At 45.2% G+C, this 25,281-nt stretch overlaps 2 protein-coding genes and 1 pseudogene across 2 annotated transcripts; 2 read left to right on the top strand and 1 right to left on the bottom strand.

Moving 5' to 3' along the window:
* The first annotated feature begins 2,698 nt into the window (after window positions 1-2,698).
* On the top strand, window positions 2,699-3,556 carry LOC120302767 (annotated as a pseudogene).
* Window positions 3,557-5,911: 2,355 nt separating this feature from the next.
* On the top strand, window positions 5,912-8,524 carry LOC120302696 (uncharacterized protein K02A2.6-like; the record flags this gene model as incomplete). The annotated part of the gene is made up of 4 exons (XM_039331520.1): window positions 5,912-6,587; window positions 6,655-6,800; window positions 7,439-8,388; window positions 8,491-8,524. Coding segments are annotated over 4 exons (1,806 nt in total), but the record flags the coding sequence as incomplete, so codon positions are not given.
* A 12,010-nt stretch (window positions 8,525-20,534) lies between these two features.
* LOC120302735 (uncharacterized protein K02A2.6-like) lies at window positions 20,535-24,040 on the bottom strand. The gene has a single exon (XM_039331594.1). It carries the CDS (start codon window positions 21,829-21,831, stop codon window positions 20,977-20,979), a length of 855 nt encoding a protein of 284 aa, XP_039187528.1. The 5' UTR covers window positions 21,832-24,040; the 3' UTR covers window positions 20,535-20,976.
* Between the last annotated feature and the right edge of the window lie 1,241 nt (window positions 24,041-25,281).

The following is a 25,281-nucleotide window of genomic DNA, read 5'->3' as shown; positions in this document are numbered from 1 at the left end:
GCTGACTCACCACAGGGGGGCTTGCAGCTCAGAGAAGTGTGGCTCCTGGAGATTGACTTAGCCTGCCACCACTGAGATGCTGGAAGTGAGGGGACCCCTTCTCAATCCTTGCAGCAGGAAGTGTGGACAAAGTTTCTGGGCTGAAACGATGGCAAAGATAGGCTGGCTTTCAAGTTTGACACAGCTCACCCAGAACGCTGGAGCTCGTAGTGGCCCTGGTGGAGAATTATCTCCGGGTGAATCAAATTCGTGAAGATGACCTCAAAGCTGCCATGCTGCTCTGTGTGTGTGAGACTTGCGGAGAATCTGGTCACCCCAGCACCATTGGAATCAATCACCTACACAGAATTGAAGAGGATGCTTCGAGAGCATTTTGAACCCAAGCTCTCAGTGATTGCCTGGCAACACGTGTTCGAGCAGAGGGATCAGAGGCCTGGTGAGTCCACAGCAGAGTTTGTTGCAGCCTTGCAACAAGCAGCTAGGCCCTGCGAATTCAAAGACTTGGAGGAGAAACTGAGAGATCGGCTGGTCTGTGGCCTGCGAAGCCAGGAGTTGCAGCAGAAGCTCTTCGCAAAGGAAGGCCTCACGTTCCAAGATGCCCTGAGGGAAGTTTCAGCCGAAGAAGCAGCAGGCGGAGCTGTGAAGGCCTTGCGGCTCGCCAAGCCCCCTCAAGTTCCAGCCACCGTCCATCAAGAGGTTGCTCACGAAGAATCCAAACAGGATCCAGAATTGGAAGTGGACCAGCTGCATCAGACTCCAGGGAGAAGGCACATTGCCTGTCTGTTTGGGTCGCCAGAAGGAACATTACCCAGAAGAATTGCCTCAGAAAGGTATCAGGGTCCCCAGCCAGAACAGGATGGGCTTCTGCGTGTCACATAGGAGTGCTTTTAGAACAGGGGTCCACAGGCCACTTAGGAAGAAGCTTCACATTGACGTGAAGTTGCAAGGGGTCCCCTTGTCGATGGAACTGGACACTGGGTCTGCTCTATCGATCATCTCCCTAGACACCTTTAACAAGGTCTGCAGCAGAAGCGGCCTACGGGTGAAACTCAGGCCATCAAACCTCATCCTCACAGATTTCCAAAATTCCAGAGTCAACATGAGGAATGAGGCCACACTCAAGGTGCAGCATAGGAATTTTGAGGGGCTACTGGATGTAGTTGTGGTTGAGGGAGACTGTACAAGTTTCATTGGACTTGACTGGTTTGAGGCCCTGGGAATTCAGGTGACTGGAATACACAGCGTGCAAACAACAGGACTGTCTGGGGTCTGCAAGGAGTTTGCAGATGTGTTTAGTCCAGAACTTGGCTCCTACAAAGGCCCTCCTATTTCTCTGAGGCTAGACCCAGCCATAGCCCCTATTAGAATCAAGCCACACAGGGTGCCCTTTGCCTTAAAGGGAAAAATAGATGCAGAGCTGGATAAACTGATTCAGCAGGGTATCTTAGAGCCTGTGGACAGTAGTCCATGGGAAACACCCATAGTTACACCACTGAAGGCCAATGGTGAAGTCCGAATCTGTGCAGACTACAAGTGCACGCTTAACAAAGCGCTGCAGCAGCATTCGTACCCAGTACCAGTGGCTAGTCACATTCTAGCCTCCCTCAAGGGGGGCCAGATCTTTGCTAAGCTTGACCTGGCTCAGGCCTATCAACAATTGCCAGTTGATGAGGAAATGGCCGAGGCCCAAACGATAGTGACTCACAGGGGAGCATTCAAGGTAAAAAGATTGCAATTTGGAGTAAACGTGGTCCCCGGCATCTTCCAGAGTGTAATGGAGCGAACGCTCTGAAATATCCCTGGCATTTGCCCATACTTTGACAATATCCTCATCGCTGGGGACTCAGCTGACAATTTAGCCAAAAGGCTGAGAGCCGTTTTGCTACGTTTCTGCCACGCGGGGCTGAAGCTTAAGCAAGACATAGTGCAAGATCGGGGTTACCTCCATGGAGTTTTTAGGATTCCTCATTGATGCTCAGGGCATCCACCCTGCTGAATCCAAGCTGCAAGCAATTCAGTAGGCCCCAAGCCCCAAATCCAAGGGTGAACTTCAGGCCTTTCTGGGACTGCTAAATTTTTACCACTCATTCCTTCCTCACAAGGCTGCAATGGCTGAGCCGTTACACCGGCTCTTGGACAAACAGGCCCCTTGGCAGTGGACACAAGCACATGAAAAGAGCTTCAAAGAGGTCAAGGCCTTGCTCTCTTCAAATGCGGTCCTCGCGCACTTCAGTGAGAACTTGCCAGTGTGCATCGCCTGTGATGCACCCCTTTATGGGATTGGGGCTGTGTTAAGTCACTTGAAGGCTGATGGAACGCAAGTCTCAATAGCATACTACTCTAAAACCCTATCATCAGCTGAACGCAATTATGCACAGATAGATAGGGAAGCCTTAGCCATAGTGGCTGGCATAAAGAAGTTCCATGACTTCGTATACGGCCACCACTTCACGGTCTTTACAGATCATAAGCCACTGCTGGGGTTGTTCATAACAAACAAACAAACCCCACACATAATATCTCCACAAATGCTGAGGTGGTCTATCTTCCTGTCTGCATATGACCATACACTGGTTCACAAGCCAGGCAAAGAAATGGGTCATGCAGATGGTCTCAGCAGGTTGCCATTACAGCAGATAGAGGCAGATCCAGCACCTGCCAACCGCATCCTGTCTATTCAGGACTTGCCTGAATCTCCTCTCATGCTAGGGATGTGGCTGCAGAAACAGCCACCGATCACACGCTAACACACATGCTGACCCGGGCGTTGTCTGGATGGCCTGACATATGTCCAGGCTCAGAATTCCAGAGCTTCTGGCAGAGGAAGCATGAGATTTCCACCTTCAAGGGGTGTGTCCTATGGGGTAGCTGAATAGTAATCCCAACCACACTGAGGACTAGAGTCCTGCAGTCTCTGCATGAGGGACATCCGGGAATAGTCTGGATGAAGGCGTTAGCACACAGCCATCTTTGGTGGCCTGGGCTCGGCAAAGACGTTGAGGCCCAGGTCCAAGGGTGCACTGTTTGTCAACAGTCAAGGCTGGAGATGCCCCAGGCCCCAGTTCATAGGTAGGAGGAGACTCGTACCCCATGGTCGAGGGTCCATATCGACTACGCTGCGCACTTTCAGGGGCAATTCTTCTTAATTCTCATGGACAGCCATTCCAAGTGGCTAGAGGTCATGCCTGTCTCCTCCACTACTACTGCTAGGACCATCCAGGTGCTGAGAGGGATCTTCATCGCACATGGACTTCCAGATGTCCTTCTCTCCGACAACGGGCCCCAATTCACGTTGTTTGAGTTCAAGGCATTCCTCCAGGCCAACATGATCCGGCATGCCACATCTGCACCATTCCATCCAGCTTCCAACGGACAGGCTGAACGAATCATGTGCACAACCAAGGATGCCTTAAAGAGGATCACTCATGGGACCTGGCATCACAGGTTAGCGGACTTTCTTCTGTGCCACTGCACCACCCCTTGCACAGCTGCTGGAAAGAGCCCAGCTGAACTCCGCTGGGGTCGCCGCCTCATCACGAAACTGGACAGATTGCACCCAGACCAGGTGGCTTCACAGGTGTCACAGCCGTGGGCACCTAGGAGACTACAAGTGGGCGATCCGGTCTTGGCAAGAAACTATGGACCAGGACATCTCTGGATCACAGCAGTGGTATGCAATGTCTCTGGGCCGCTGTCATACAAAGTGGCCTTGGACGATGGTCGTGTGATCTGACGTCACATTGACCAACTGCACTGGAGGCTTCCCAGCAACTCTTCTGCTCCTGGCTTGGCTCTTGGGGGAGAGGAGGACCTACAATTATGATTGGGGACCACGGTCTCTCCAACATCCCCAGGCTTCAGCTATTGCTCCAAACAGGGAGTCCGCAGAAAGGGGGTTTGCCATGGAGGCAGCTCTGGCCTCTGGCACTCAGGCTACTCCAGCTGCTTGGCCTAGGGCTCAATGGACAGTGCTCCCAAGAGCAGTCCATTGTGGACTTGGGGAATTCCACCCCACCACTGGACTTGGGGAATTTCAATCCCCAAGGAACCCATGGGCTTCAGTATGCAAGAGAGTCACTATTTATCCAGTGGTAGGATTCAAATATGTGAACAACCAGTTCTCTGGGTGGATGCCACTTCCGGAAGTCTGTTCTGGGCCTGGGCAACAAAAAATTAGCTACCTATTCTGCTCAAGTGGTGCGAACTGTATTTATCTCATTGATGCATTTGGCACCACCATGAAACCTCACCTGGCAATTCCATTAGTTAAAGGAGTCTTTTCTTCTGTGCAGAGGCATTTTCCAGTACTTACAGTGAGTGATTTTAAATGCTGAGAAAAGTTTCTGTGCAAAAATCTCCTCTAGCTATTGGGCTGCTTGAGGATGCTGCCAAAACGAGGCACAACTGCTTTGCCTTTAGAGGTAATGGATGCCTCTCAAAACGGCTTCAAAGGGATATTTCACAGGGTATCCAAGGGATCAAGAAAGTCAATATAGTGATTGTACCCATTTGATTGAAACTCTGTCCCTTTTTTATTTCTGTCACGCATGCAATGTGTTATGTCCTGAGCCTGTGCAAGCAGGCTCGGGGCATTGCAAACGGTTCCGGCAGGTGCAGGCTGCCCGGGACCAGACAGGCTGTTGCCAGTATTTGTGTGCATGCGCAAGTGCTGGCGCGCCAAAAGTTACAGATTTACCCGGGGATGGCCTATATAAGAGGCCAGGAGTTTGGGCGTTGTTGGTGTCTTCTAACTGTAAGCTTAAAACATGAATAAAGAAGTTTCCTGAGAACTACAACTGCTTCTCGTGTCTTGCCATTTCGCGAAGGACTCAACACTGGCGACGAAGGTGGGATTGCCTTACATCAACAAAAAGGTGTAAGCTTACCCGAGTGAGTCCTGAGTGGCAGGAACGGCGTTGACTCGGCAGCTACCCGCCAATCCAGCGTGCATTCGGGGGTAGGCTGGCTGATAGACCCTTCCTGATACAAAAATGGCAAAGATTGGAAGGCTTTCGGAATTCGATGTCTCACATCCAGGGAGTCCTACGCAGCCAGGGTGGAAAACTACCTCAAAGTGAACCAAGTGAGGGAAGAAAGTTTGAAGGCTGCCACCCTGCTGTGCGTTTGCGGTCAAGACGCATTCGAAATCGCTGAGAACCTTGCAGCACCTGTTCCTTTAGACTCTGTCAGCTACGCAGATCTAAAAAAGCTACTGAAGGAGCACTTCCAGCCTAAGATGTCCGTCATTGCGTGGCGCCACACCTTCGAGCAGAGGGATCAACGACCCGGAGAATCGGCCAAGGAGTACATCGCCGCACTGAGGAAAACCGCCAAACATTGCGAGTTCAAGGACCTCGAAGAATGACTGAGGGACTGGTTTGTATGCGGGCTAAGGCATCGAGAGTTGCAACAGAGACTTTTCGCCAAGGAGGACTTGTCTTTCCAAGATGCCTTGAGAGAGGTCACCGCAGAAGAAGCAGCGGGCGGTGCCATCAAGAACATGCGGCCGATCAGAAACAGTCCAGATGCTGCATCCGTGCACCAGGAAGAAGTCCAAAGAAACTCCGAGGAGGATCCGGACGAGGAAGTGGACCGTCTCTACCCCACAAAAGAAGGAAAACCAAGAGGAAGCTCTTCAGCTCTCCCCAAGTGCATCGGTTGTGGAGGTCGCCACAAGAGAACCGGCTGCAAGTTCCGCTCCGCTATCTGCCGGGCGTGCGGAAAACAAGGACACATTGCAGCTGTGTGCCTGGGCCGTCAGAAGGTACAACCTCAGGAAGAATTGCGCCTGAAAGGTACCAGGGTCCCCAGCCAGAATAGGGTGGGGTTTTGCGCTTCGCGAAGAAGCATCTATAGGACAGGCACACACAAGCCAATTAAGAAAAAGCTGTCACTTAAGATGAAGCTACAAGGGGTTCCATTAGCTATGGAACTGGATACGGGGTCTGCCCTTTCAATCATTTCCATGCAAACGTTTAGGAAGATTTGTTCTGGTAGTGGAACTCAGGCCAAGCTGAGGCCTTCTGATATTGTGTTAACAGACTTTCAAAACTCCAGAGTGTGTGTTAAGGGGGAGGCCACCCTTAACGTACAGTATAAAGATTTTGAAGGTCCACTAGACATATTAGTAGTAGGAGGTGAACGAACGAGTCTCATAGGACTCGATTGGTTTGAGGCCTTGGGAATACACGTCACAGGGCTCAACAGCCTACAAACACTCGACCTACAGGAAGTCTGCAAAGAATTTGCAGATGTTTTCAGCCCCCAGCTGGGCACGTTCAAAGGACCTCCTGTGTCCTTAAAGCTAGACCCCACTGTCACTCCCATTAGAATTAAAGCAAGAAGGGTCCCTTTTACTTTAAAGACTAAAATTGACACTGAGTTGGATAAACTGATCCAACAAGGAATTCTGGAACCTGTTGACTCCAGTCCCTGGGAAACCCCCATTGTCACGCCGCTCAAAGCAAATGGGGACATTTGCATCTGTGCTGATTACAAATGCACTCTGAATAAGACATTGCAGCAACATGCCTATCCTGTTCCTGTGGTCAGTCATATTCTGGCCTCCCTCAAGGGGGGGGGGGCGTGTTTTTGCAAAGCTTGACCTAGCTCAAGCATATCAACAGCTGCCTGTTGATGATGATGCTGCTATAGCTCAGACTATTGTGACCCACAGAGGAGCTTTCAAGGTAAAGAGACTTCAATTTGGAGTAAATGTCGCTCCTGGGATTTTCCAAAGCATAATGGAAAACACACTACGGGGTATACCAGGGGTTTGCCCCTATTTTGATGATGTCTTAATTGCAGGAGACGCCACACACATTCTAGCTGAAAGGTTAAGGGCTGTCCTGTTAAGGTTCAGGAAAACGGGACTCAAACTCAAGAAGGACAAATGTAAAATTGGGGTGCCTTCCACAGGGTTTCTGGGGTTCAAAATTGATGCTGCGGGGATTCACCCTGCTGAATCCAAACTAAAAGCCATTATGCAAGCCCCTAGGCCAAAGTCTAAGGCCGAACTACAGGCTTTCCTGGGCCTTCTGAATTTCTACAATTCCTTTCTCACACATAAGGCTAGTGTAGCTGAGCCTCTTCACAGGCTATTAGATAAACAGGCAGTGTGGCAGTGGTCAAAACACATGAGGCAAGTTTCAATGAGGTCAAAGCCTTGCTCACTTCTAACAGTGTACTTGCACACTTCAATGAGTCCTTTCCTGTGTGCATCACTTGTGATGCTTCCCCTTACGGGGTAGGAGCTGTAATGAGCCACCTCAGGTCTGATGGAACTCAGGTTCCTGTTGCATATTACTCCAGGACATTGTCTTCAGCTGAGCGCAACTATGCTCAAATAGACAGGGAGGCCTTAGCTGTTGTTGCTGGAATTAAAAAATTCCATGATTTTTTATATGGTAGGCATTTCACGGTCTTCACTGACCATAAGCCTTTGCTGGGACTGTTTACCACACGTAAACAAACCCCCCAAATCATCTCCCCCAGGATGCTCAGGTGGTCTATCTTTTTGTCTGCATATGATTTTTCCCTACTTCACAAGCCTGGGAAGGAAATGGGCCATGCTGATGGCCTCAGTAGATTACCCCTGCCGGTAATAGAAGCTGACCCTGCGCCAGCTATCAATATTCTCTCTATCCAAGCCTTGCCCGAGTCTCCCCTGAATGCCAGGGATGTAGCCGCTGAATCGGGCACAGATCACACACTTTCACGTGTCCTTTCTTGGGTTTTGTCTGGATGGCCTGAGCACTGTCCTAGTCCTGAGTTTCAGAGTTTCTGGTCTAAAAGGAACGAGTTGTCCACCTCTCAGGGTTGTCTGCTTTGGGGAAGCAGAGTTGTCATTCCCACCTCAATGAGGACTAGGGTCTTAGGTTCCCTCCACGAGGGTCATCCTGGCATTGTACGAATGAAGGCTCTTGCGCGCAGCCACTTGTGGTGGCCTGGCCTAGACAAAGACATTGAAGCTAAGGTGCATGCATGCCACCTTTGTCAACGCTCGCGCCCTGAAATGCCCCAAGCTCCTGTGCATAGATGGGAGGAAACACAGTCTCCATGGTCTAGGGTGCACATTGACTACGCTGGGCCCTTTCAGGGTCAATTCTTCTTGGTCCTCGTTGACAGCCATTCAAAATGGCTTGAGGTTGTACCTGTCTCATCCACCACCGCTGCAAAGACTATTCAGGTACTGAGGGGGATTTTTGCTGCACACGGGCTCCCAGACGTCATTGTGTCTGACAACGGCCCTCAATTCACTTCCTCCGAATTCCAAGCTTTCTTGCAGGCTAACATGATTCGTCATGCCACCTCTGCACCCTTCCACCCGTCCACCAACGGTATGGCTGAACGCATGGTGCGCATCACCAAGGACGCCTTGAAGAAACTCACCTACGGAGACTGGCATCACAGGTTGGCTGACTTCCTCCTTTCTTATCGCACCACACCGTCCACTTCTACAGGGAGAAGCCCAGCTGAACTTCGTTGGGGGCGCAAACTGACTACCAAGCTTGACCGGTTGCATCCGGACAGACTGCCTCCTTCTGTCTCACACCCCAGGGCACCTAGACAACTACTTGTGGGTGCCCCGGTTTGGACTCGTAATTACGGGCCTGGTCATACATGGGTCCCCGCATCTATATCCAGGGTCACAGGTCCTCTATCCTACGAGGTATCCCTGGACACGGTCGTGTCCTGCGTCGGCACATTGACCAACTTCGCCCTAGATGGGACCTTCCCGCTGAGACTCCTGGGTCTTTTCCAGGGGGGAGGGGGAGCCCTTTGGGCAAAGGGAGGGGCATGGAATGATGCCCATTATCAATGGGGAAGCCACAATCAGCCCATCCCGAGAGTCCGCAATTGCTCCCAACAGGAAGTCATGGAGCCCAACTAGAACCCAGGCATCAATGCCTACTCCAGCCAGGGAGTCACCCTGGGGGCATGATCACTTCTCACCCGCATCACTCAGTGCTCCAGTCAGAGAGAATACCCGGGAGCATCCCAACAATCCATTCCCTGCAAGAGAGCTGGCACACACTCCTCCTAGTTGGCTGACTTCAACCCTATCCCTAGAAGGGGGCAAACACATAGGGAGGTGGTCTAGGAACCAAATCCCGACTACAATACCTCTGACTCCACTCAGGGGACAACTGAGTTTTGGGACAATACTGAAACCCACACAAGCCCGAACACAGAACGGGATTCAGGGGACAGACAGCCTCCTGACAGGTCTTGGATGGACCTAGGAGGTTCTACAGAAACGCCCAACAGTGACAGTCACTTAGAAGGGCCAGAGAGCCTACAGCTAGGCGGGACAACCAGGTCACACACTGGAAGAAGCCCTGGCCTGACGAGCCCGGTGGGCAAGCAAGCAGGCCAGGCAGTGGAGCACAGTCCTTGGGAATCCCCAGGGCGAAACAGGGGGGACAGGCACGCATCATCCCTCAGTCAAGGGGTACGTGGCGAGCACCCAGAGCTTAGGAGGTCACAGAGAGCGAGGAAATCTCCTAAGTACTTAGAAGATTACATAACACTATTGGCAAAACAGAGCCAGTAACAATAGAGGCACGGAGGCCGATGGTATTGGGAGCATGGCACTACACTACAGAAATGAGTTATGTGTTATTATGGTATAAGGAATAGTTTTAGCCCGGGGGGAAGGGGTGTTATGTCCTGAGCCTGTGCAAGCAGGCTCGGGGCATTGCAAACGGTTCCGGCAGGTGCAGGCTGCCCGGGACCAGACAGGCTGTCGCCAGTACTTGTGCGCATGCGCAAGTGCTGGCGCGCCAAAAGTTACAGATTTACCCGGGGATGGCCTATATAAGAGGCCAGGAGTTTGGGCGTTGTTGGTGTCTTCTAACTGTAAGCTGAAAACATGAATAAAGAAGTTTCCTGAGAACTACAACTGCTTCTCGTGTCTTGCCATTTCGCGAAGGACTCAACACAATGCATTTTCAAAAAGGAGTGAGCTTTCAATCAACTGCTGCCTTTACTTTTTTTTTAAACTTTCCCCCAGAGACGTGCAACTTTGTTTATACTATTTTTATCCAGTGGCCTTCAAGTGAAATACATCTCATAGATATAGATAATAACAAAAAAACAAACAGAAAAAAGATATTGAGACTCTAGAAAGAGTACAGAGAAGAGCAACAAAGATGATTAGGGGACTGGAGACTAAAGCATATAAGGAAGGGTTGCTGGAATTGGGTATGTCTAGTTTAATGAAGAGAAGGACGAGGAGGGACATGATAGCAGTGTTCCAATATCTCAGGGGCTGCTACAAAGAAGAGGGAGTCAAGCTATTCTCCAAAGCACCTGCAGGCAGGACAAGAAGCAACGGATGGAAACTAATCAAGGAGAGAAGCAACCTAGAATTAAGGAGAAACTTCCTGACAGTTAGAAAAATTAACCAGTGGAACAGCCTGCCTCCATAAACGGTGAATGCTCCAACACTGGAAGTTTTTAAAAAGAGACTGGACAGCCATTTGCCAAAATGGTATAGGGTTTCCTGCTCGAGCAGGGGGTTGGATTAGATGACCTCCAAGGTCCCTTCAACGTTATTATTATTGTTGTTGTTATTGATCATCGCACAGTCAGCCAGATGTTCAGACTGGATTTGGCATTTTGTCTACCTATCGAGTCCTTACCCAGGACCTGGGATAGGCAGATGTGGATGTTTGATGGTATTACAGATATCGTCGCAGGATGGAAGCAGTTCCTAGTAAGGCCGCCTTTTGCAATTGACTAATAGTGAATTTATCAATGCCAATGGTGTTCAAGTGGTGCTCCAGTTGTTTTGGGATTGCACCCCAGGCGCCTATGACTATTGGTACTACCCTTGCTTGCTTTTGCCACAGTCTTTCTATTTCTATTTTTAGGTCTTTGTATTTTGTTATCTTCTCCAGTTCTTTCTCGTCTATTCTGCTGTCTCCAGGCACTGCCACGTTATTATTATTATTATTGTTGTTGTTGTTGTTGTTATTATTATTATTATAGAATAATACATTAAGCAGTAAACAATGATCAACTATATCCTGCAATCCAGCAACAGCCCCACTAATTAATCAAGATCATTCTAGAAAAAATAAGCCTTGACAAACTAAAAGATTATGAGAGTAGGAGTCTCTCTTCCCTGGTGCGGGAGTGGGCGTGGTCCAGCTGTTCTAGAGAGAAGACCCCCCCCTGGAAAGAATGTTTACCTTTATGCTACCACTCTCAGGAAGCAAGAATAGTACTCTTCTGCTCGAATAGTATTTACCTGGAATTGGCATCTCAAAGATATGGAGGCCTAGGACACATAGTGATACCGTGCACCTTTAATAACATTTGGAAAGAGACCAATAGTAAATGCAGTTCTTATAAAAGCAGTATTGGTATTGTCCAGAATTTATATAGATATATAAGAATAAAAATAATGCACTGACTTTAGTTATTAAGGACTTTCTCAATATCTGGAAATATTGATTTTAATCAGATCCAAATTTCCTATTTTTACTAAAAAACATCCTGCCTGGAATTGCCTATATTCTTAAATACTACTTTAATAATTCTTAGAATCTGGTTAGGACTTGAATTAGTCCATTAGTCTTAGTCTGTGAATCTAACTATAGATTATCCACACATAATAAACAACAAAGCCTTAACAGTTACTGATAAGAAAGACAGTGAAATCTGGATAATGGATATTGCAATACTTGGAAGCAGCAAAATAGAAAAAAAAAAGAATTGGAGAAAATCACAAAATACAAAGACCTGCAAATAGAAATAGAACGATTGTGGCAAAAGAAATAAAAATAGAACTGAGAGTTATAAGCTCTGTGGATACAATTCCAAAACATTTGGAGTACCACTTGAGTACTCTTGGCATTGACAAAATGACCACCAGTCAATTGCAAAAAGTAGCTTTATTTGGAACAGCTTATATCTTGCAATGAGTGAAATGAAATAATGAAATAACAACATTTGCTTGCCCCAGGTCCTTAGGAGGAATTTGAAAGGTGAATAAAAATGCCAAATCCAGTCTAAACATCTGGCTGACTGTACAATTAACCATAATATGATAATATATAATCAACACCAGACCTGCAAGATCCTTCATAGTAGTTTCATATAGTATTAAATATCAGAGGAAACAAAATGTACTTTATAAGATTCTCTAGGACAGTTCTTGTTTCTTAAGCATATTTTCTCTCTAAGGCCCTTCGCATTTTAAAAAATGATAGAAAGCCCCCAAAGAGCTTTATTTGTATGAATTATATTTATTTATATTTTCTTTGTTAAAAATTAAAATGGTACTATTTCTTATAATTGTTTGATGGAATTTTAATACTGAATTGTTTTTCAACATAGAGTAGAAAATAATTTTGATTTTGTAGACTCCTAAAAGGCTTTTGGAAGAACCCATGGGTCCTAGGACCATGCTTTAAAAAAAAACTGTTCTATCTCCTGTGGCCAGAGGGATAACAGAATCATCACCTAACACACCTTCCAACCCCCAGATTTGTGAAACATTTCAACAAGATATTGTGAACAATGAGGTCACATTCTCCTTTCTCATTCCTGATAGAGAACAGAGCAAGTTATCATTCATAGCTGGTATAGCTGCTCTTCCAACCTTTTCCTCCACTCCATCAGATCGATATTGGGAATAGATTAATGCAATTCTAACACCTATCCAGTTAAAATCTACTCAACCAGATCCCAAATAAAAGAAGGAAAGCCACTGTCATTCTCTGAAAGAGTACTTCTTTGATGTTTTCTTTTAGAGACAATGGTGAAATATCATTCCTGACCCATTCCATATGTTAGATAGATAGATAGATAGATAGATAGATAGATAGATAGATAGATAGATAGATAGATAGATAACCTTTATTGTCATTTTTAACTGTGGGCACAATGGCGCACATTAAAAATGAAATTTAGTTGCTTGTTCTCAAAGGGTACACATATATAACACATATTTAAACATACTATATACAATATATGTATAGACCTATACCCTTACATATAAGTAACATATAAATATTAATCACTGTCCATCTTGAATGCATAATAGAAGGAGGGAGCTTTAGAGTTCACAAGATTAATACTGTATGGAACAAAACTGTGACTGAATCTGGATGTTCTGCTTCAGATACCACGGAGCCTCCTCCCAGAAAGTAACAAGGAAAACAGGTCCTGAAGAGGATGTGTGGTGTCCCAGACAATCCTGCGGACCCTGCTCAAGCAACGCTTATATGCTATGTCCTGGATGGAAGGGAGGGAACTGTCAATAATCTTTTCAGCCATCCTCACCACTCTCTGCACCGCCTTCCTGTCTGAAGCAGTGATGCTTCCAAACCAGACTGTGATGCTATCCTTCTGTAGAAAGTGGTAAGAATAGGAAAAGGAAGATGTGCTTTTCTCATGTGATGCAGAAAATGTAGGTGCTGCTGTGCCCACTTCACCAGTGTCTCGCTGTTTGAGTGACCAAGCCAGCCTACTTGTTAGCTGCACACCCAGGAATTTGATCCACAGGTGAATCATTAATACACAGAGGAGGGTGGCTGCCTTTTCTAAAATATGTATTCTTCTCCAACCCTGGAACCAATTATACCTGGAGCAGACTTGGTTTCTTTTTAAAGGGTGGGGCATGGCTAATTAGCAAGAATCCTCCACAGTGAAACCCAGCAAAAAGCCAGGGAATTTATGGATAACGGATGCTTTAGGAAGAGGATAGCAGGTACAGAAGATGAGGCCAGGAATGATATTGGCATCAGCAACATATTTTATGTTTAAAGGAATATTTACCATATCTGTAAGAGTTAGGAATAAAAAATTTAACACCAAATGATATTTTCCTTTTCTTTCTGAAAAGGAATAAAATAAATGTCATAAGTGATATTGAAATTATTGTTAAATATTCTATAGCATTGGGAGCAAGTCCTAAAACAAATATAAATTTGGCAATACAGATTTCTGTATTGTAATTTGGAACCCATGGAAAGTTGATTCATTTTTATCATATCATATCATTGCCTAATGAATTCATTCTTAATATTATCTCTTTTTCTAGTACTTCAAATAAAAAATTAAATGTTTCATTAGAACTCAGTGAAAATTAAATAATTTGGTGAGCTGTATAACTCACTGATTAAAAATTGTCTGTAATTTGTAAAATGGTATTCTACCTTCAACTATATGGCCAGAATGAGATGAGAGAGCTTAAGATGTTAAGAAAGAAAGAGTCTGTTAGCAACTGTTATACGAACCAATTTTATTAAAAGCTACATCCCATCAAAGGGATGGAACAATTAAAAAGGTGTAGAATTTAAACTGAGCCAAAGGAGAGCAAAGAAGTGAAGATAGACTGGTTATGCAGATATAGATATATGTAATTACCTTATCAATTATAATGTGCTAATACTCCATTGCCTTTATAGAGACCTTTTGTGATAGACTGAAACCTTTTTATGTGAGTTCAGTAATCTCTTGCTTAATTATGCTTTAAAGCAGTGGTTCTCAACCTTTTTAATGCCGCAACCCCCAACCGGTCGTAAGTCGAGGACTACTCAACTGGTGCAGCACTGTTTGAAGAATGGGACTTTTGGCGGGCTCAGCAGGGCAGAGACAGCCTGGACAATTCCTATTGGCTTTTGAAAGCCAATAGAATTAGACTCTATTCAAGAGAGTCTATTCTATTGGCTTTCAAAAGCCAATAGAATAAAAGGGAGTAGCACAGCTAAGGAAAAGGGGGAAAAAATGGTGGACTGCGTTGTTTGGTGACCCCCGTGAAATGGTTGTTCGATCCCAAATGGGGTCCCGACCCACAGGTTGATAACCACTGCTTTAAAGTCTAATTTTTACAAAATGGCAATTTTGCGATATTGTCAATGCTGTTAATATAGGATATTATTGCTTTGACAGATATATTATATAAAGTGCCTGGGAAGTTTAAAATGTTGTGATGTTACTTTTACCTTGTTTTGATTCCTGATGACAAGCCTGGATCTATTATGTAAAGTTTTGCATTCTTGTTCTACATAAATTCACAGAGGCATTGCTGACAGACAAACAGTACATATCACACTAGATACAGTGACTACATGTCCTTTATTATAAAGGACAATTCTTTATTTCTGAAAATTGTCCTTAGATTTTTGTATTTTTCAAAAAGAGGGGAGGAGTCAAGATGGCAAAGAGTGCACATACATTGTGTGCTCCTAAAAAATCTTTTTATTTTAATTTATTTTGCTTTTGTTATATATTATTTTACATATGTTAAGGTAAATTGGGAATACACAAACCCTTCGAACTAAACAGATTGCTCTACATATAGATCTTAATAGAGAGGGATCATTGGAATACAAAAGGAGCTATTTTATCTTAAGTCAACTTCTCTGCTGCCAACCTCATCTGGTAAACAGGGAGGCAGTGGAATGATCATCCTCTAAAAGGGAAAGTAAGAATTTTACTGATATTCAAATGCTTTATAATACCTAGCATGTTGCTTAAAATAAAACTGTTATAAAAATTTATAACAGACCCTGTTAACAATATCTATAGTAGCAAAATTGTGTCCCCCCCTACACACAAAGGGTTGCAAGAGCAAGTGTGCAATCTACAAACATCTTTGATAAACTTTGATTTAACTAAGGATTCTCAACAGAAAAGCAACCAGAAGGAAGACAAATGGCAATTTTAACAAATGAAAAGGGGCTGACCTTGTATCTACACTTACCTTGATGTCATTTGGACTGCAGACTTTCCAGAAGAAAAGTTTCCAAATTCTGAATGAATCCACAGCCATAACAGTTTAGCAACTCCTCAAGCAACCAAACACCTCAACCAAATATTAGTGATCTTCAGATCTCTTGTAGCACTGACTCTAAGATGAGTGGCCTTTACACCAGTGCATTGGAGTGATAGGTGAAGACCTTCATGGATATCACACAAAACGTTACAAAAAAGGAAATCAATATGGTGAAGAATTTAATGGACCAAGCAATCTGCTTTGCTGAGTCTTCAAGGGAAATCCAAGTTGTCAATCATTATGTATACCTGAATACATCAGGTTCCCTCGATCTCATATCTGTAGGAAGCTGACCGAATGGGACACATAACAACCCAACCCAAATTAGCTTCTTCTTCCCCTATAGGTATGACTAATGATACAATTCCTATAAACATGGAATCTAGCAGAATAGAAGAACAAACTGTGCAATTTACCTAAATTTCTATCCAATTTGGGCTTGATCATAGTACAAGAAACCTGGCTAACAGCTGGATTTTGAGACCTAGCTTTAAATCCTGGGTCATTCTGGCACAGAAACTAAAACAGAAAAGCCGGGCAGCAGAGGGTCTGGCCATATTGGTTAAGGAAGAACTTGGAAGGAAGGGCATAGATACAACTATAGGTACCTCTTCATCTTTTTGCTCAACTTTTAAATTCTATTATAGATCTCCTGTGATTATGATATTAAATGTGTATTTACTCCCACAAACATCTATATATTATTCCCCTGACATGTGAGTGAATTTGAGTAAACTTTGTTAGAGCAAAATTCAAAAACTCCCAATATAGTTAAATTGTTTTGGGAGATTTTAATGCAAGGTTGGACCTTCTATATGAGATCATATTAGTAATCTAAACATTCCCGAAGAATGTTATTCTCAATTACCTTTATATTCCTTTAGGGGCCAGGAAAAAAAAACACTGCCAATGAACTGTGTTGTTAAATCTGGTATGCAAAGGCAATTTGCAAATCTTAAGGGGCAAAGTCCAAAGTTTTGTTTACTTACCATCAAAATAAATCACCTCATACTTTAGACTACATATGTTTTTCTAAGAATAATGTGTTTCTTTTCTGACTTCCAGAGTTATGTAAGAGAGGATAGCGACCATTAACCAGTTGCTATGAATTTCTGGGGCATTTAGATCTCAAACCCCAAATCACACTTGATAGATGAGTTTGACTTCACCTAGAGATCCACCAGTATAGAAGGGTAAAATGGACCAGAGAGGACATGAGAGCTTTGACTGAATTAATGATTTGATTAAGCCCTGACTGGTAAACATAGTTACCTCACCTCGCACAGATGTCAGTTCTATATTTACAGCCTATGAAAACCTAAATACAGAACTAAGAAAATTCTTAACTAAAAAAGTCCTTCCTAGAAGGTCCCAAATAAAAGGTCCTCATTGGTTTGATTCAGAATCTGAGAAAAAGATTAAGACTAGCTACGTATGTATTTAGCATAACATAATAATCATGTTGCCATGCTAGCAGACAAGAATACAAGAACACTGTCAAGTGCGAGAAGTCTCACCACTTGTCCTCTGTCTTGTTAAGTTTAGAGTTAGCAGCCAAAAACTCAAATCCAGCCTTTTCTTGGCACTATTATAAGAATATCTACTCTCCCTGGATACCTTTATATCTGCCCTCCATATGGGAGGAATATTATTACTGCCTCAAGCTGTAGAGTACTAGAGCAGGGCTTTTCAACCTTTTCACCCATTGTACCACTTTTAAGATAAGGCAATATCTGAGTACCACCAGTCGCCCAGCAAGGTGTCAAAAACTTGACCAAAAAAAGAGAGGAAGAAATGATAAAGTACAGGTAGTCCTTGACTTACAACAATTTGCTTAGTGACTGTTCGAAGATACAAGGGCACTGAAAAAAGTGAATTATGACCATTTTCACACTTATGATTGTTGCAGCATCCCCAGGGTCATGTGATTTACATTCGAATGCTTGGCAACTGATTCATACGTATGATGTTCACAGTGTCCTGGAGTCTTGTGATCAATGGCCAGGGGGGCGTGGCCAGCTCAGGTTGCTGGGTGCCTGTGGGGGGAATCCGTGGGTCTCTGGTGGAGGGGGATGGGATTGGGGTGGGTGCCTTACTTCTCTCCCTCTCTCCCATTGTCCCTTCCTTCTTTCCTTCCTTTCCTTTGCCTCACTCTTCGTCCCTTCCTCCTTGACTCCCTCCCTCTCATTGTCCCTTCCTTCCTTCCTTCCTTCCTTCCTTCCTTCCTTCCTTCCTTCCTTCCTTCCTTCCTTCCTTCCTTCCTTCCTTCCTTCCTTCCTTCCTTCCATTGTGTGCTACGCTGCCCAGATCCCAGCCTGGTTTTGGCAGGCAGCAACGCATTCTCACCACATGGAGCAGCTGGACAAAATAAACCACTGACATCATGGCCCTGCCTGTGTGCGCGCAGAGGCAGAGAAGAGCACGTGCACCTCAGCCTCTGCGCGCGCAGAGGCAGGGCAAGGATGTTCACCTCCCATTTTCAGGCACGTACATTACGAACCGGCTACTTCTCCCAGTCATTTTTCCCCTACCGGGGCCCAGCATTCGAGCCAGGTTCCCCGATCCTCTCCATGTACATCATTCTTCCCATAGCTCTTCCCAGCGCTGTTGAGAGATGCCCATTTCTGACTGCATTGCTACTGTTCTTAAGTTACATTTGCACCTGCCCGAAGGAAGAGAGCGACACTTTTCTCTCTCCTCCAAAGGAAGGGAGATAAATCTGCATTGCCACCAAGTCACCCTTCCTTCAGGTGAAGTAATCTCTGGTCCCCACCTTTGAGACTGTTTCAGCCTGAAGCAGAGAGTCGGAGAGCTGCGTCACTCTCGCCGTTTGGACCCTCTACTTTTATACTCCGGGAGAAGCTTGCCTTTCAAACCTCCGATAACTAATGGAAGGGGAAACCCGCTGCAAAGGCGCATCTCGCAGAGTTGCCACCAAGCGACATCCGCACTCCACCGCTGCGGAAAAAGAAGTGCCGCATTTCCCACCAGTGAAGGCAGCCCGGGTCCTACAAGAGGCCGAGTGGGAATGAATCAGCCCTTGGGTCTGCGCTGCAGAAAAGCTGCAAGCACTGGTGTTGCCTGGGCTCCTGTGCAGCAGGTTGAGGGGAGGGTGGTGGCAATGGTTGTTTCAACATGGCGCTGGTGGTGGCGGCGGCAGAGAGAAAAAGGGCCGGACATCCCTGCTCCTCCTCAGCACACATTCAAGGCCGTTGAGAAAGGGCGGAAAAAAAAAATGGAGTGGGAGGAGGAAGGCAACTAAGACACTCATCCCATGCATGCCTTCTGGATTTTGCCTTTACATTGCCTCTAAAGCGGCGAGTTAAAAAAAAAAACCAAAAAGATGGGGGGGGGGGGAGAAAGGTGATCAGTCAGCCAAGAGCCTGGCTGTTTCAGACTTTAAGCCCGTGATGCAGGCAATGCTGTGCACTTCTCCCAGCCCGGAAGGGGAAACTGACTGGTGGGCGGGCAGGCCGGCTATCATGGAAATGGGTAAGGGTTAAATGCTGCAAAACAGTGTGGGGGGGAGGGAGTCAGGCAGGCACATTTCTTCCTCCACATCTGTGTTCTGTTGACTTCGTCTGGCGCACATTAGCAAAACAAACATGGGCCTCGATTCCCACCTGCTGCCATGGGATGAGTCCTCCAGGAGGCAACATGAGGGCTGTGAGGGGTATCACAAGCTTGCGGGGGGGGGAAGGGGGGAAAGGAAAAGAAGATGGAAGAGAGTAAGGCTGCAACACATAGAGAGAGAGAAGGGGGAAAAGAAGGAGGGGCGGTTGTGATGTTGACACTTAGGGCCGTGACACGAGTGGTCTCAAACCCCTTCCTGCTGAGGGAGTGGACAGCTCTGTCCCCTATCGGGCTTGAGCTTGTTGTGAAGTAAGAAGAGGGAGGGGAATGGCAACATTGATCCTGCTGGCCCACATGCATGAGAAGAAGTCAATCCAGTTGCTGCACAGAGTCCCTGGGGAGGAAGGCCTTGCTCTGCGCCTGCGCTCTTTGTGTGCCCACCTGCAGGGCACATTTGGTAGGGTTCCTGCAGGCTGCCACCAGGCAGCATGTCTTCCACAAGCAAGGGCAGGAGCGGAGCGGGGGGGGAGGAAGGCGATTGAGACACTTGCCCCGTACCACCAGCCAGGGGCTCGTGTACCACTGGTGGTACGCGTACCACAGGTTGAAAAGCCCTGGACTAGAGGACCCACAAAATGATCAATAGGAGGCTGTTGCTCCACTTTACCATAGTCTCCAGTGATCAAACAGGAGACCAGAGGACTTAAAGCCAAACAAGGCTTTTCTTACCCCAAATTATTTAAATGTCACTATTGTAGACTGGGAGCGGTGAGGCATTGAAAACACAGAAGTGAAAGTAACGGCTCATTTATTCACTCCACACAGAAGCAGCTCTAGCAGCTGCTTGACTCTTATTTATATAGACTGCCGCTTGGCGGCAGCCAATGAGTTTAAAGCAAACATTCCTGCCTAAAACACAGGCTTGCAATATATACAACAGTTAAAGATTTGAATTGAACATCTTATTCAACTGTTTTATAACAGAACTTTTGAAATTGGGTTAATACAGAACACCCCTTCCCCCTAGATAAATCACACATCAAGAAATTATACATAATCTTGTAGGTAGGCAGGTGGCTTCTGTGACTGCTCTGATCGCTGCATCTCTGCAGGAGGTTCCCAGTCTACCCATCCCTTTAGCTGGCTGGGTAGACCAGGGCACCTCAATTTGCTAGCTTCAGGTAGACCAGTGTCTTTTTGACTGATCAGGCTGGGTAGACCAGTCTCTCTTTGACTGATCAGACTGGGTAGACCAGTGTCTCTTTGGCTGATGTGGCCGGGTAGACCAGTGCTTGTGTCTGTGAGTGGAGAGGTCCTGGAAAGACTGGGGAACAAGTCCGCAAGCAAGTTCTGTTCTGAGGGCATGGTCTCTCCAGTCTGTGGTGACACAACCAAGATTGAGTTGTTCACCATTTCTCTGTGAGTCTCCCCAGACCCAGGAGACTCAGACGCATCGCAGCTGTTAGGCAGTTCCCAGCTCTGCTCTCTGTCGGCGGCCAGGGTCTGACTAGCCTGCTGCCAGTGTAGTTGGTCAATGTGGTGGCGCAACGGCCCATTGAAGTGCATGGAGTTGTGTGTTGGCAAAGCAAAAGGTCTGCCAACCGATGATGTCAATCACCCAACATTATCCTTTTAAGCACTTCCTTGGTCATCTTGACCATCTGTTCTGCTTGACCATTAGAGGCTGTGTGAAAAGGGGCAGAGGTAGCATGTCTAATCATGTTAGTTTGTAAGAAGGACTGAAATTCAGCAGCAGTAAATTGTGCCCCATTATCTGATACAATTACATCAGGTAAGCCATGCATGGCAGAGATCTTGCAAAGTTCCTGGATAGTCCTGGCAGTAGTTATAGTAGGGACAGGTGCTACCTCAAGCCACTTGGAGTAATTGTCCACTACAATGAGAAACACTTGTCCTTGAAAAGGTCTAGCATAGTTTATGTGAATCCTAGACCAGGGGGGTTGCATAATCTCCCAGCAATGTATTGGGGCTTGAGGCATTTCAGGTCTGGTCTGCTGGCAAATCTGGGATCCTTTCACTTGAGCCTCTATATCCTTATCCAACCCTGGCCAACACAGGTAGCTTCTCACGAGTGCCTTCATCCTGACTATTCCAGGATGTCCCTCATACAGAGATTCTAAGACTCTTGCTCTTAATGTGTGTGGGACTATAACCCTATTTCCCCATAAAATGCATCCCTTGTATGCAGATAGCTCATCTTGTCTTCTGATGAAGCTGTGAAATTCTTCCCCAGGACTGGTTCCTGGCCACTCCCTCAGCACCCAGTTCAAAACATGACATCCCCTGCATGCAAAGGGAGATTTTGGCAAGTCCTGAATTGACAGGATGCATGCTGCAGGTGCAGGGTCTGGTTCTGAATTAGGCAGGGGCAACCTGCTGAGTGTGTCAGTGTGGCCCATTTTTTTGCCATGCTTATGGACTAGCCTGTAATTGTAGGCTGCCATAAAGATTGATCATCTCAGCATCCTTGGAGAAAGGATCTGAGGGATTTGCTTGCCTGCAGTAAGCAGATCTAGAAGAGGCTTGTGGTCTGTAGACCATAAATGGGTGACCATAAAGGAAATCATGGAATTTCTTTATTCCTGCAACTATGGCTAATGCCTCCTTATCAATTTGTGTATAATTTATTTCCACTGGGAATAGTGTCCTTGAAAAATATACTATGGGAGCTTGCCTCCCATCAGCCATTACATGGCTCAAAATTGCTCCTATACCATATGATGAAGCATCACATGCAATACTGATAGGCAGTTTTTCGTTAAAGTGTGTTAACACAGAATCTGAACACAGCAGTGATTTGACTGCTTTGAAATTGTTTGGTTTCATTAAACTCATTTCCCACCATGTCTGCAGACATAATTAAAAGTTTTGTAGGAAATTATAGACACAGCTGACCCAGTGTCCAGTTCTATGGAGCATGGAATTCCTTGTAGCTTGACTTTTAGTCTAAACCTTTCCTTCAGGGGGCGACGGGCTCCTGTTCTAAGGATGCTCCTTCTTCCGGAGCAATATCCTACTCTGTTTTGCCCCAGGGCCCCTTTACCTCTCCTGGGGAAGTCTTCGGATGGAGATTCCCTCTGGCGACCTTTACAGACAATAGCGATGTGGCCCTGTTTGCCACATGCTCGGCAGACAGCCATACAAAACCTGCATTCTGAACGCTGGTGCCATTCTCCGCAGCCAGGACAGCTAGGGAAGAAGGCTGCCTTGTCAAGTGGCCACTGCCTTCTTCCTGGAAGCTTCTGCACCCGGTCGATCTCAATGTCCTCGTCTGGGTCATCTGCTCTTTCTGAATCTTCATGATGAATGGCTATCTGGCTGGAGAAATTCTTTGAAGGTCATAAAGCCTTGACAGCTCCACCTGCGGCCTCTTCTGCCATCACTTCTTTCAGTGCGTCCTGGAATGTCAAGGTCTCCTTTGCAAACAGCCTCTGCTGTAAGTCTCTGCTTCTCAGGCCACATGCCAGTTGGTCCCGGAGCCGATCCTCTAAATCTGGAAATTTGCAGAGTCTGGACGCCTGCCAAAGGGCAGCCACAAATTCAGCAGCTGACTCCCTGAGCTTCTGTTCTCTCTGCTCAAATGCGTGTCTCCATGTAATGATGGACAGTCTTGGTTCAAAGTGTTCTTTGAGTCTTCTTTTCAAGTCAGTGAAGGTAAGTGACTCCAAGATAGCAGGAGTGACTAGATTCTCTGCTATATCAAAAGTTGCTTGGCTGCATACGCACAGCAAGGTTGCAGCCTTTATCCGTCTTCCCTGACCTGATTCGCTCTCAGGTAGTTTTCGAACCTGGAGACATAAGAACTCCATTGTTCTGAGTGCGATACATCGAATTTGGATAGCTTGCCAACTTTGGCCATGGCTGGCTGTTACTTCATCTCCAATGCCTTATGATGCTAAGGGCTTCTGTACGAATCTTAGGGACTGATCCCTTAGGATGGTGATGCCTCCAGCGTTGCTGGCTGGCAGGCAGAAGGTGGTGGTGGTGGTGGGGGAAGCTGTTCCTACCAGGGCACGGATGCCTGGTCTCACCCCTTAGTGACTCTTAGCTCTTAGTCGTCCAGCTCTTTCTTCCTTAGCAGCATAATCCCACTCTCATCACCACTGTTGTAGACTGGAAACGGTGAGGGATTGAAGACACAGGAGTGAAAGTAACAGTTTATTCAATCCACACAGAAGCAGCTCTAGCAACCGCTTGACTCTTATTTATACGGACCGCCGCTAGGCGGCAGCCAATGAGTTTAAAGCAAACATTCCTGCCTAAAACACAGGCTTGCAATATATACAACAGACATTTAAGGATTTGAATTGAACATCTTATTCAACCGTTTTATAACAGACCTTATAAACTTGGGTTGATACACAACAGTCACTTTGATTGGTGGGCTCCTTTACTTTATTTACCTATATAAATAATTATTTCCAAATCCTAGCTGGTTTGAAACTCTCTTTTGTAGACCTCGTTTACAAAAATCAAAGGATAATAAGGTGATAAGGATGATCCTTCAAATTAGAGACAGATTAGCATCACTGATATCATAACAAAATTGTATGCCAAATATTTTTTATATTAGATTGAGGACTTGGTAAATTTATTACTATACTAAGAGCTCTCCCTCTATTTTTAATTGATTTCCTTTGAAATATTCAAATGTAGTTTTGGATATGTGTTGAATATGAATAATTACAATATTTATATTTCTTTGTAATATCATATATGCATTAGTTTCTGTTCTTTTTACTTTTTGATTTGTTATTATTCCTAGTTTAGATTTTGTTTTTTAATTCTTTAATTGTTTTATAATTTTTGATTTACTATTTTGTTTCTTCAATTAAACGCATTCAGAATAACAAATTATAATGGATGTGCACTTAAACTAGTTCTAAATGAAGTCAGTAATTATAAAGTATAATTTTAAATATCAAATTTGGGCAAATATTATAAATCTCTTTCCCAGAAAACCCACAGTGATTTTTTTTAATGCCCTCTTAATGGTAAATTTTAATGGGCAGCCACAGGTATCATGAGAGCAGTTCTATCATATAGAAGATACCATCTTGAAAGTTCTGACTCTGTATTCCAATAGGACCACTGAAACTTATTTTTAAAAAAGGTTATACTGTATATCATTATACGGTAGTTAATAATCTGAAGTCATATTGTTTAGACTTTTAAAGATCAAAAATCAACATTTTGAATTTAAACCAGAAAAGCACTGGCAAACCAGTGTAATGGGTAGATAGCTGATGCGATGTGATTGTTATGTCTAAGCCCAATAGCAAAAATGTAAATAGCTGTATTATTTACCAGCTGAAACATCTGAGTCATCTTTAAAGGCAGTCTTGGTACAAGGGAATACTTCTTACAAATAGTCTTTCTCATAGACAGAATCTTTTGTTAACAGTTCTTTCCCAGCAACCTTAAGATATCCCTATTTTAGGACTCCAGATAAGTACTTGATAAAAACCACCCAAACATCAGTTGGTGATGAAAGGACAAAACAACTCACCCAGGTGCAAAAGGGTGGAATTCTATGTCTCATATGCAAAAGATGCAAATATTCATGTTTTGGCTGCTCCTGAATATAATTATTCTCCTCTCTATAGAGAAAAGCGCCAGGTTCCACACAGGGAAACAGGTTAATTATTTGTTGTGAAGGAGGTAGGAGTTGTTGCTCATGGCACCTGTAAGGCAAGTAACTTTCCACCATGGATTGAGAAGGTAACACAGAATGTTCTGTTGTTGAAGAGCCAGCTCTGAATAGCAACCACTAATATTTCTGATAGTACCACCTTACTCTGAAGAATTAGATTTCTACCAAATGAAATAATTCACTATATCCAGAGTTCCATTATGCCTTCCTATCAGGGAAAGTAAAATAATATCTATCCTAA

Source organism: Crotalus tigris, unplaced genomic scaffold, assembly GCF_016545835.1.
Source record: "Crotalus tigris isolate CLP2741 ecotype Arizona unplaced genomic scaffold, ASM1654583v1 scf7180000024437.13266115, whole genome shotgun sequence".
Lineage (NCBI taxonomy): Eukaryota > Metazoa > Chordata > Lepidosauria > Squamata > Viperidae > Crotalus > Crotalus tigris.
Note: the sequence above shows the minus strand (reverse complement) of the source record. Positions and strands in the feature narration are given on the sequence as shown.